This window comes from Rhipicephalus sanguineus, chromosome 5, assembly GCF_013339695.2.
Source record: "Rhipicephalus sanguineus isolate Rsan-2018 chromosome 5, BIME_Rsan_1.4, whole genome shotgun sequence".
Classification (NCBI taxonomy): domain Eukaryota; kingdom Metazoa; phylum Arthropoda; class Arachnida; order Ixodida; family Ixodidae; genus Rhipicephalus; species Rhipicephalus sanguineus.
The window spans coordinates 83,968,536-83,982,040 of record NC_051180.1 but is presented as its reverse complement, the minus strand read 5'-3'; the positions used below and the strand labels follow the sequence as shown (position 1 = coordinate 83,982,040).

The window sequence follows — 13,505 nt, the reverse complement described above, 5'->3', positions numbered from 1 at the left end:
GTGTTAGTCGAGAGTCTACTCCGCGAACGATACCCTTGGTGCATGCTAAATGAGGCGGGATAAACGCACTCACCGGAACCGATGCGAATGTCTGGCACTTTAGCAGATCTGCAACGCATGAACGATCTGACGACCTACAGACCACGCCACCTCTTCCAAACTGACGTACGTCGCTTATCGATTGGAAGTGTGGTGTCATGACTTGAAGCTCCGCCTGGACAGCTTTCGGGTTGTTGAGCCTGATAAAGCCGCCACTCGAAGGCACCAGCGCGACAGGGATGCTGCTAACACCACTGCGGAAGAAATACTCCAACGGCAAATCATCATTAGGCAAAGAGGCTGACCAAGGGCTGTGCCCTTGGCCAGGAGACGAATTAGACATTAGCACGGATTCCGTTGCCTAAACAAATAATATGTGTCGTGACTGAACTATCACCGGCAAAATTCACCCAAGACTCAGCCAATCCACCGGCACTGAAGCAGATAGGTTGCCGCGTCAGACCAGTCGGCAGGCGTTCTGCTACCAAGAGGCCTATAAGAGCAACACGTGTGCAAGGTTTGTGTGTGTGATGATGTGGATTGTGTGGCCCGTGACGGGGCGAAGAGGGAACGACAGTTCTGCTCTGCGAAACGCCTTGGAGGGGAAGACGACGAAAAGGAAGCGCGAGCGGGGCGTGCGGCTCGAGGAGTTGGAGCGCGACACGGTTGGAACGGTTCGGGTCGCGACATCGCTTAACCAGGCGTCCGGCAGCCATGTGGACCTGGTGAGCCTGATTCCCGCTCTGTGCCCGGTGCTGACACAGAGACCTGGCCTGAGGTCCTGGGACCCGAGTGGTGTCACGAGGTGGCCGCGGCTCATGTTGGCGACGGGCAGCTAACCTGCGCTGCAGTGGCCTGGTGATCTACCGGCGTGCAGTGCCATCATCACCACCACTACCACCTCGCCACGGTCAAGGCAGCGTGACTGTTGACTGCCCAAGGAGTACCGGTGACGACCAACCTCGCCGCAGCGGCAACAGTTCATAACGGCGAGTAGGACAGTTTGTGTGCGAGGCGCGTAGGACGTTTAGGATGTAAATAAGGAATGCTGTAGTGTGTTGTGTGTGAATCGTCAGAGTTATCGGTTGTGTTAAAGTCTGTGTTGTGTGTACAGAATCACCTGACTGCCGGTTGAATTATTTCGGATCCTGGGCCCACATTGCACCATCACAGTGTGCACGTTGAATTGTTATGCTACTTCTGATTTCTGTGTTATATATATTGGGGTAATATCCTGTTCAACTGCAATATTTCGCCAATAAAATACGCCTTATTTATCAAATCTGTCTTTTTCGTCTTCCCGTTATCTTGCAGGCTTCCATTATGGAGCCGTCATAGTGATAAGAAAAAGAACATGCAGCTATAAAAAAAAGTAAGAAGCGGCGCTCTGTCAAAAAATTTCATAATTTCGCGCCCATCGCGTTGAAACGTGACGTCATTTCCGCTTCCGGTTGTGACGTCATCTTTTTCTTTTTTTTAATTTTGTTTGTCCCCTCCTCACATAGATGGCGACTGTTGCAACAACTAGCCACCGGCTTGACACGTGGGCTTCTACGGAAGTTACGCTACCAGTTTACATGTACCTTGTTGAATACACCGACTGCTGCCTTCGTCAACGTCACGACCAGGTGACAATATAGAAGTTAAGGTGTGCAAACACAGACGTAAGAGAAGCGTTGTTCTCTTCCCTCGTGTCCGCGTTCGCAAACCTTGCTTTTTTGCTCCTTCTTTGCAGGTTATGGTTGGGTGTCGCATTTACGCATGCGTACGCGCTCCGCATAGGAATTGCCGACACCGCAGCATGTGACCACTGCGGCAGTGATGAAACTGTTCAACATATTCTGTGCGACTGTCCACAGTACTGTTCACAGAGACAGTTGCTTTGAAACGCACTCGACAAATTTGACGACCGAACTCTTTCGGAAGAAAGAATCCTGCGCCATCGACCGCACCCTAACGTCACAGTAGAAGGCTGTGCAAGCGCTACTGCGCTTCCTGCGTTCAACCGGTCTCTCAGAACGGCTCTGATTGGAACGTCCTGCGTGTGTCTGTGCATGTGTCTTTTTTTTTAATTTTATCTCTCTCTCTCTCTCTCTCTGTCCTCTTTCCTACCCTTATATCCCCACCCTAGTGCAGGGTAGAAAACCGGTCACTCGCACCAGGTTAACCTCTCTGCGTTTCTTTTTCATCTATTTCTCTCTCCTTACCAACTAGTTCACTTTCTGTCGCTCTAAAAATAGCAGTAATTACGGCACTTCTCTCTCCTGAAAACAATGTTTTTGGTTATAAAAAAAAAAACGCCAGGCCTGCGCTGAAAGCGCAGCACAGTCACAGCGAAAGCTGGAAGAGCGGCGTTTCCAGAGGCCGTTGTAAGCTCTCTTGGGGCTACAATACAAGTACACTAGAAAGGTACCCACTACGCCATAAATCACAATTTTTGTGAAGTTTGGAAGCACCTACTAAGCCATTATTTGTCATTCTGCGGAGAAGCGAGGCACCAGCTACACGTCTGTAAGGCATTATGTGCACTTTGTTGACGCAACGACTGATGACGATGAAGAATTATGGCTCAGCCTTTGTAATGGGTTGGAATCTTTAAACGGTCCACCAGTTATGTAATTTGCATTGGGCGACGCCCGGTCGCTATTTCCCTCTCCCGTCATGCTGTATAACATACGTTGACGTGGGAAAGAGACGGGGGGGGGGGGGGGGGGTTGCGAAGAACTTTACTGAGACCCCGAGGAAATGGATCATGCGCTTATGGGCTTCCTTGGCAACCAATACAAGTGCCCTTGCGAGGAACCCACTGCGCTATAAATCATTGTAATTTTTGAGAAGCAGGGCAGCAGGCACTCTGCCATTTTTCGTCATTCTACGGAGAGCGTTGGTACCTGCTAAACCCATGTAAGGCATTATGCGCACTTTGTTGATGCTGTGCCTGATGACGATGAAGAATTATGGCAGGGTCCTTTGTAATGGGTTGGAAGCATTCAACAACCTACTCGTTGCGCAATTCGCATTATGTGACGCCTGGTTACAGAATTCGCGTTGTGCGACGCTTGGTGCTTATTTTACTCTTCTACTGCGCTATATTGCATATGCTAATGTGGTTCCTTCCCGACATGAAGCTTGTATAGGACCTTTTAGCAAAGCAGTTTCAAGCACCGGCATGGCTCAGAGGTTGAATACTGGGCTCCCACGCAGAGGGCCCAGGTTCGAACCTCGTTCCATCCTGGAATTTTTTTCTTATTTAGTTTTTTTTCTTATTTCGAGCGATACTGGTTACGGACACCGGCGGCGGCGGCGGCGGCGGCGGCGGCAGCGGCGGCGGCGGCGGCGGCGGACAACTACGGCGCCAAAAACGGCCGGTGAAATGATCTCATAACAGCTTTCGCTGTAAAAGTGAAGAAATTGACTCACAAAAATTTACGCCAACCTAATTCACTTACCTCCAGCGCTGCTCTGCGTAGCGCACTTAGAGTAATTCATGAACAACCACCCAAGAAATGGAGCGTGTTCATGGACTGCAAAGCAGCTCTACAGCGCCTGATATTCGCGTTACGCCGGCGACCTCACGAGAAACTAGTGTTGGAAATTAGAGAGCTGCTCCATCACCTCTTCGTGCAAGGACATGACATCACCTTTCGTTGGCTTCCAAGTCACTGCGGCATATTGGGCAATGAACACGCCGACGCAGCTGCTCAAACTGCACACGAAGAAGGCGTACAAGAATCCATCCCGTTATCAAGAAAGGATGCTGCAATGAAAATTTGAGAGATTGCTAATGAAGACATAAAGTCCTTGTAGAACACACCAAGACTATGCAGTCTTGTATGCACACAAGACTGCATAGACTGGACGTCGACTTCGGCCTCCGCCCGGACTCTCGCGACTCGAGGCAACGGTGCTTTGCCGACTGTGGCTTGGTGTCGCTTTCACTAAATCTTTTGCCTTCCGAATCGGCATGGCAAACAATGCTCCTTGCAGCCAGTGTGGCAGCGAAGAAACGACAGACCACGTCCTTTGTCGCTGCCCTCGCTACAGCTCGCACAGACTGCCGCTAGCTGCTGTGTTGGCCCGCCTTGACGACAGACCCCTGTCGGAAGTCAGTGCTAGAATGCCGACCCGAACGGTCTTCACACCGAAAATCAATCAAGGCCTTACTGAACTTTTCGCGTGCCAGTGGCATAGGCTTTAGTACTCCCGCTCTACACCTTCCTTTTGTTTATATTTTTTTATCGTGCGCTTGCTCTTCTTTCCGCCTTCCTGTCCATCTTTCTTTCCCTTTCCCCTTCCCTTAGTGTAGGGTAGCAAACCGGATGTTGCAAACCCGATAGCAAACCGGATGTGGGGTAGCAAACCAGATTGCAAAGGAGAGTATATTTCGCCGGAGAGACTGCCACGCACGGATGGCCAAAGCTCCACAGACAGTGAGGATGAAGAAGTTGAACTTAGAGACTCAGATGAAGAAAAAAAAAATATGACACTGAGTGAAGAAGGATCTCAAGATCAACTGTGGAGAAGAGCACATCTTAACGATGCGTTGATACAGAAAAAAATCAACTGCTTTCAAATTTTTCATGTCTCTTGAAAGTCCTTGAGAGTTCACTGCACGGTCTCCTATTTTGAACTCATTCCCGACTCCAACAAACGTGGCAGTAATAAAGTTCTTATAAAATGTATATGTATTGTTGTAAGTTTTTTTCCATGTATTACTTTGAACGAAAATTGTCTGGAAATATCATTTTCGGTTGTGGGCACTGCGCAGACTGTATGCGGGAAACAAGGGGTTAAAACACCGGCGTAACTCCATGGTGGAATAGCCGACTGCCACGCAAAGGGCCTGGGTTCAAATCCCGTTCGATCCTGGACATTTGTTTTTTCAGTTGCGCGCGATGGCGGTTACGGAGATCGACAGCGGCGGCGACGGGTCTACGCGACCAAAATCGGCTGGTGCGTAGATGTAACAGCTTTCGCTGTAATAGTAGGTCAGGCGCGCACACCGCCAAGCTTTGCTTGTCCCCATTTTCCCACCAGAAAAAGGCTCCTAATTATGATTTTTTTTGCTCAAGACATTGTTCTACTAGAAAAGAAGGGCTGGTATACTTACCTTCCTCTGAGTCAGCCCGGCATCCTTGACTAGAATCAGCTTGAGGAGGTCAGGTTCCGCAACGTAAAGTATCGGTTTTCCATCTTCAAAGGACCTGTTTATGAAACACGCGCAAGCCTATCGAGTTAATGGAAGTGTACGTCCTGTGGGATCAATCACACTGTCCTCGCGTGTCACAAGGAAACGGAAAAAAGTATGGGGTCATGGTTACCCAAAGAGTCGTCCATGCTTTCTGTAGAGTTCTTGATCTACAACATGAATCGGCTGCAGAAAAACAAAAGATGGTGGTAAGGTTATAAGAGTACTTATAGAAGACGCGATATTTTCTCACCTTGAATAGCTGCTTCATCTGAGATCCAAAGAAGAGGGAAAACTTCTCGTGCGCGACGTTCTGGTTTCTCCAGTAGTTGCGGTGGCGACTCGCTCGGCTGCGCGAAAGACACGACGACATAGTTTTGCTCAAATGTACATTCTCGGTGGTGATATTTTATTGTGATAATGAATGCTAAAAAACAAGAAAAAGAACTTGGAGGACGCTTAAGGCTTCGCATTTAAGTGGAACGTGATGTTCTAATCCTACACCGTTTCCGTCGCCTTCTCATAAACCAGCCACGGTGGTCTAGTGGTTACGGTGCTCGACTGCCGACTCGAAGGTCGCGGTATCGAATCCTGGCCGTGACGACTGCGTTTTCGATGGAGGCGAAAATGCTTGAGGCCCGTGTACTTAGATTTAGGTGTACGTTAAGAACTCCAGATGGTCCAAATTTCCGGCGCCCTCCTCTACGGCGTCCCTCATAATCAGGGTGTCGGAACGAAATGTTTTTCGTTTCGGTTTTAGTTTCGTTCCACCGCAAAAAGTTCCGTTCCGTTTCTGTTCCGGAACGAAACAAAAATGTTCCGTAACGGTTTGTAACGGTTTTTTTAATGAAAAAAATTGAAGTTAAGGTAATCATAATGAACATTGGATTTGTGATGTAGTTACTTGCCCTCCTCTTAGGAATGTGGGACAAGGGTAAAATACGTTCTTCAGAGGAGCGGAAGTAACTGTACCACGAGTTTCTACCAACTAGCACAAACCAGTATTAATTTCAAAGTAATAGTATTTATTTTCTCAAAAGACAAATACGAATTTTTTTAATGGGCTCAATGCTTTGTGTCAAGGGAGTGAGCACGATCTCAGAAGCAGCACGTCATTGAGTGTACTCTCTGATGTGCGAGACCGCTGTTCTGATAAAGAGATCGCCAGGCCTGCGCGACACACGCAGCACAGTCACAACGAAAGCTGGAAGAGCGGACTTTGTAGAGCCCGCTGGAGAGTCCCTTGGGGCAATAATACAAGTACACATACAAGGTACCCACTACGCCATAAACCATCCCAATTCTTCTGAAGTAGAGAAGTTCCCACTATGCCATTTTTCGTCATTCTTCGGAGACAAGTGGTACACACTACACATCTGTAAGGCATTATGTGCAGTTTGCGCTGTGACTGATGATGATAAAGAAATATAGCTGAGCACTTTGCAGTGGCTGGGAAGCAGTGTGGCGGAATGGGCGCCTCCATTCTATTTCAATTCCATTGCGGGGAATTAGAACTTGCCGCAATTCCATTCCTTTCAATTCCTCGGAATGAAAAAACTTAGCCCATTCGCACTCCGGGAATGGCCGGGCAGTTCAATTCCATCAATGTGATTCCTACGCGTAAGAAAGGCATCTTGATAGTTTTGTTGAGTTAAGAATGAACTCCCCATAAAGCTGATGTCATTAGATGCATTAAGAAGTGCAATAGTACGCAAAACAGGTTACCAAGGTCGAGGGATAGTAGCTTGGTTACATATCTCATGCAGTACAACCACCCTACTAATTCCCATAGGGGCAGTTCTCCCGCTACCTATAGTATTTGCATGGTCAGCATGTTTGAACGAATGGTGGTGTTTTAATATTGTTTATGCTTAAATGTGTTAAGGCTAAAATGACGACGTAGCGTATTTTTATGCTGACAAAAGTAGTATTCAAGAAGACTAAGCAGTTTTGCCACGCGTCTGGAGCGGTTGTGAATATGGAGAAAAACAAGATTTGGTTAATGGGGAATAAGACCCTCTAGATCTGCTGGTATTAGTTGGAACAGTGCACCGCTCGGGCACCTTGTGCCTTTGTATCGAATACGGAACACTACGCCGCACTGCTCATCAGCACTCACACTTGTCAAGCGCTCCTCGCAAGCATAGAAGCACTAGCGTGGCACTGTGGTGGAAGACGGGAGCGACTAAAAAGCCACCAAAACATGCCCGCGTTGCCAGACCACTTTTTGGTGCTGTCCCTAGGAAATTCCAAGCGAGATGTACCTAGCCTAGTCCCGTGGCTATACGAGCGTGTACGTGCGTGCGAGACGTTGATCATGCGATTTAACCATGGAAATGCAGGTGGCTTGATTTAATGGACGCACGAATTAAGGTGCATACTTGCTGCTTTCTTTGGGAAGGACTACTTTTTGACTAAGGGGCACGCAGTTCGCAAGAAGGGGGAATCTGTTTTGTTTCAGCTCAATGGGATGACTGCGCAGGCATAGCCGCACAGTGCATTAGGTTTCATTTTTGTGTTAACCTTGCTGGCGTATCAAACGCATTAGTTTACGAAGCTAATTCTTTTTGGACGACGAAGTTTGAGACATGATCGGAACAGCTAGCGTGCTATATATTCATATGAGCTGCTGTTTGGGCCTTGTTTTGTGGTTCCAGAAAAGCCAGCTTTTCCCAAAAGGTGCCTTAGAAAAACGTTTAGCTCCAATATTCCGTGATAGTAACCGAATAATCAATATTATTGCTTGTTTTAAACGAATGCTTGTGGCGATCGAGCCACCACGCGATGCGAACGAGCGTCACGCCGAAGCCAGCCTCCCTACTTGGAGCACAGTATGTGTGCACTAGGCGCAGCCAGGGGCGTAGCCAGAAATTTTTTTCGGGGGGGGGGCTTCAACCATACTTTATGTATGTTCGTGCGTGCGTTTGTATGTGTGCGTGTATATATACGCAAGCAAAACTGAAAAATTTCGGGGGGGGGGGGTTGAACCCCCCAAACCCCCCAACCCCCCCCCCCTGGCTACGCCCCTGGGCGCAGCGATGCAGATTGCTTATTTTCTCAACAGATCAGTTCCCGGTGCCTACCGAACACATCGTGGTGATGGATCTAGGCCATCCTCAACCGATATATGTCGCATATGCATGCATGGCTCCCATCGCATGCGTGCGGTATCAAGCCGATATATGAAACACCATTGTGAATAACTTTTTTTGCCTAGCTGTTGTTTATGAAATATTTTTTTTTCATTGCTGTGCTTTTCAAATATCCTATCATCAGTGAAAAGGAGTAGCCGGTGCTATACAGAAGCACCAACATCTCCTAAATATCATATAATGATAAAAGTATTTGTTTATGCCAGGAAAATCAATGCTCCTCACCACATAATGCTTCGCTGAACCGACCAATGTGTTACGAGTGCACACTGTCGGCTAAGTGTATATACAGTAAAACTCGCATACATCGGAATCAAAGGGCATCGCTAAATAGTTCGATATACCCGTAATTAAAAATGCATTAAAAATGCCTGTCTGAAGCTTAAATATAGTTGATACATGTCTTGATATATACCGAGTATGTGCAGCTCAATGAAACGAAGATTGTGGTGCACATACTCAGTATATATCAATAAATATTCATGCGTCTCAGACTGTCCCTCGAGACAATTGTTCGTTGTAAAGCTACTAGCCGTTAAAGTTTTCCCATTACTTATTTTTCATCAACCTGCTCGTGTGAAACGTGTACGTATCGGACCAGACAACACTTTGCGCCACTGAAGCAACCTGGCGATACATCTTTCCGGCAACTACTTGCAGCCACAGGTAGCAAGCTTCACAGCGTGGCATTTAGTTTTCGTCGCATTACACCTCTGTGTAGCGGTAAAACTTACAAAGCAATTCCTTCAGTGTGGAGCGGAAAGAAATCTGTGCTGCCCACGCCGCCCATGTTTTGACTCGTACCCTGCTTGTTTACACCATGCTTGCACTGCCCCTTGGATTCAATGCACTATATATTATAATTTACATTATATATACGTGCTACAAGATGACAGATTTACTATAGTCAGCTTTATGGCATTACAGCTGTGTTATGCCACAAAGCATGTACTGTGCCTCGACGATTCGTTGTGCAGCGAATTCCACCAGCAGGGAAATCGTAACTGCCACATACGTTACCTGATCCTTTGTCTTCTTTAATTACAAAAAAAAGGCGCCCACGCAGTCTTCAGTCACCGTACGAGCACCCAAACGTCTAATAAATGCGCAAGTGCATAGCAAAGGTTTCTTCAATTCTTCTACCTGCCACGCAAACGAATTAGCAGCAAACCTCTACATTAGAGAACAGACCAAGCCACTTCTTGGAATAGCTTGGAATAGTGTCATGGAGAAACTTAATTATGCCAACAGAGATTATTGCAAGATACCAATCAATCAGGTGGCCTGAAGCGTAATGGCATAGGGTCGATTCCACGAAAGATCAAAAAAGGGTGTATATTTGATGTTTCCGATTTTCCTGATAATTTTGTATGTTGTGCACATATGACTGCACAGCACGAAATCGCAGTTCGTTTTCAAATAAAAAATTTTTTCAACACAGCAAAATTTGACAAGTGTCGTCGGTTGACGACGACCATTTTAAGAAGAGTGCGTTTTCGTAACTTCGGAACCATGCTGGCAGCTACTCAAGCTATATATTACAAATATATTTCTTTTTAGCGGAAGTAGAAGTAAAGAGGAAATAGCTCTTATTATTTCATTGAATTCTGAGCAAATTAAGTATTTTTAAAAATTCACGAAAAACGCTGCGTTTTTGAAAATCAGTCAAATTTGGGACGCTGTGGCTACTTCTGTGAACATCTTAGCTTGTTCATATTTGCACTATAAATAGGCCTTTATGTGAATAATGAACCTCTGCATTTGTATTTCTCTAATAATTTTCAAAGTAGTAAATTTTCACGCTCGAAACACCAAGAGAAAAGTGCTCCTCGATTCAAAAATCTATAATAAAAAAAACCCCAATCTCAATTTTGTTCAAAGTCCCTCAAAATGTTCTCAAAGGCCTGCAGAATGATATTATAAAAAACATGTTGCATCATTTTTATCAGAACAAAAGCAGAAAATGTCAAACATTGTGTTTCCAGAGCGTGGTGGCTACTGCGTAAAGGGCATCTCTAGTAACAAGAAAATACAGTTACACGTCTTTTTTCTTCACTGAGCTTCGCTAAACAACAGTAATGATCTATTGTCGGAAAGTGGGAACTGTTTTGTAAAGAAAAAAAGATTGTTCCAATTAAATGCATTTGCTACACCACTTATATTCCTTGTCGACGGGCAGCACGGACATTTTCATTCCTCTGGAAAATTTTTTTTTTTTTTGAGTAAATGCGCTTATATGTATAAAAGCAACGAAGCTAAACGCGAGATTTGTATAGCTGAGTCGATCATGCATTGTAAGAATGTGAGAAATCGCAAATGGCGGCAGTGGTGAACGGCGAGTACCGCAGTGCAACCTAAGCACAGCAGCCACACATTGTTTGCCAGGCTTTGTCGCTCTGCACGAGAAAATGCTGGGATGTCGATTGCGTTGGTTATACGATACATTTTTCGCCGCTCGTCGCTCTCCCGCCCGGTCTCTGGATCCGCACCGTGTGGATCGTGTGGCGGATCGAGTGGCCCGCGCTACACGCCTTCGTGTAAACGGAGTAGCATGCGCTAGGCGGACAGGTGCAAAGGGCGGCGCGATAGACGCCCGCCTGAGCAGACGACAGCAACGAGCACGGCTGTGCCAGTCAGCCAAACACCACCTGAGATAGAAGTTAAGCATCCAAATTGTGCTTCACTTTGATGCGATCACTGTCCTGCGCTCTGAAGGTGGCTATGGGTAGGCGTTATAGCCATGACCGAGATTTTGTACGGACTGCCTCATGGTGCACAAAAAGAAAATTCCGCTGCAGCGGAATTTTCGTTATGTCGAAGATATCGGATCGAGTCTCTTTTGCGGAGGGTCATGAAATAGGATGCGCGCTCAATTCAAGAGGGAGATCAGATCTGCCAGCACTGCTTCAAGAGATACAAAGAGATGCAAAACAAAGCAGATGCAATGCAAACAAAACGTGTTTTGTCCGTGGCCAGAACTGCTGCCACCAATCTTCACGTAATCGATTCTTTTTAAACTCTACATTGATCACATAAGGTTTGACAACGTACACATTTGGGCCAACAAAAACCACACCTCTTGGCGACCGCTCTCCAGAAATTCATCTCCATCCATGAAGAGACCTTGGCTTTTATACGAATCTCTCAATTCTGGCACTGCACATCATCATAAGAGACGCATGGAGGGAATGCGTTCTTTAGCACTCAAGATATGAATTACACTCAACTGAAATAGATGAAAGAAAAAGAGGCTACAACTGAAAGTGCCTACTGTGGACTGAGGGATGTCTAACACTGGCGTGAAGTCCCAAACCACGCGAATGCATTTAATTGGAACGGTCTTTTTCTTTACAAAACAGTTCCCAATTTCCGACCATAGATCATTACTGTTGTTTAGCGAAGCTCAGAGAAGAAAAAAGACGTGTAACTGTATTTTCTTGTTACTAGAGTTTCTTGTTACGCAGTAGCCACCACGGTCTGGAAACACAATGTTTGACATTTTCTGCTTTTGTTCTAATAAAAATGATGCAACATGTTTTTTCATAATACCATTCTGCAGGCCTTTGAGAACATTTTGTGGGACTTTGAACAAAATTGAGATTGGGTTTTTTTTTATTATAGATTTTTGAATCGAGGAGCACTTTTCTCTTTCTGGTGTTTCGAGCATGAAAATTTACTACTTTGAAAATTATTAGAGAAATACAAATGCAGAGGTTCATTATTCACATAAAGGCCTATTCATACTGCAAATATGACCAAGCTGAGATGTTCACAGAAGTAGCCACAGCGTCCCAAATTTGACTGATTTTCAAAAACGCAGCGTTTTTCGTGAATTTTTAAAAATACATAATTTGCTCAGAATTCTATGAAATTGTAAGAGCTATTTCCTCTTTACTTCTACTTCCGCCAAAAAGAAAGATATTTGTAATATATAGCTTCAGTAGCTGCCAGCATGATTGCGAATTTACGAAAACGCACTCTTCGTAAAATGGTCGTCGTCAACCGGAGACACTTGTCGAATTTTCCTGTGTTGAAAAAAATTTTTATTTGAAAACGAACTGCGAATTCGTGCTGTGCTGCCATATGTGCACAGCATACAAAATTATCAGGAAAATCGGAAACATCAAATATACACCGTTTTTTGATCTTTCGTGGAATCGACCATAGTGAACTTGCTGCACAATTGCGACGAGGCGCCGCTACGGATGTCTACTTCAAACGCCAGCTGCTACATTTCAGGTCAAATAATAAATGCGCAGATGATGGATTTCTTAGCGCTGCTGATAGTCTTAACAATCTGTATAAATTCAAGTGAACACTCGCGAGGTAACATAAAGCAGGGCATACACAGACATTTAATTTAACGCAACGCACGCTCTGAGTGCCTCAAGTTTCACCTCACTTGAAAACCGTCGGACACATCGGATTCGAAGGGGATCGCGAAATAATTCGATATATCCATTATTACAAATCGAAAATACACCTGTAAGCTTTAATATTCACACGTCTCGGACAGTCCCATGAGATGACTGATTCCTTTAAATTGCTTCGAAGCCATAAATGTTTTATCAACCACTTTGCGGCAGCGAACCCTTCTCGGCCACGAAGGGCTAGAGCTTCACAGCGTGACGTTTAGTTTTCTTCGCATAACGCCACTGTGCAGCGGTGAAGCTTAGCAAGGCAAATCCCTCATTCTGGAGCGCACTGAGTTATACCATGCGCTTACATCGGAACACCAATGATACCTCGAAGAGTGAACTTGTTGGCTAGATGGTTCAACATAACTTAAGGGAGCAGCGCGAAAGACAGGGACAGAAAATGCACACATACACCCACACGTAGCGCAGTATGTGTGGTTGTATGTGTGCCTTTTCTTTCGCGCTTCATCCAAACTGACAGCAGAGTCGATGGCGTCGTAATTGAGGCTGCTAGTAGTCTTAGCAATCTCAGTCACTTCTAAGCGAACACTCGCGAGGTAACACAACAAAGCCTGACACAGATACACAAAATCTTTGGAGAAGACACGCCATCAAGTAACTTCAAGTTTCAACTCGGCCTCTCGTTGCTCTCGTCAACTTGACTAGGGAATTTCTGGGTACACCAGGGCACTAGTTTTGCTCGGCAGC

At 45.8% G+C, this 13,505-nt stretch overlaps 1 protein-coding gene across 1 annotated transcript in view; it reads right to left on the bottom strand.

Annotated features, from left to right (window-relative positions):
* LOC119394774 (uncharacterized) overlaps positions 1-13,505 on the bottom strand; it is a 100,969-nt gene that overhangs the window by 71,655 nt on the left and 15,809 nt on the right. Inside the window, exons 2-4 of the mRNA XM_049415984.1 lie at positions 5,481-5,577; positions 5,361-5,413; positions 5,150-5,243 (exon numbers count right to left, since the gene is read on the bottom strand). Of these exons, the coding sequence (XP_049271941.1) occupies positions 5,150-5,243; positions 5,361-5,413; positions 5,481-5,577 (244 nt within the window). The remainder of the gene's footprint in view (positions 1-5,149; positions 5,244-5,360; positions 5,414-5,480; positions 5,578-13,505) is intronic.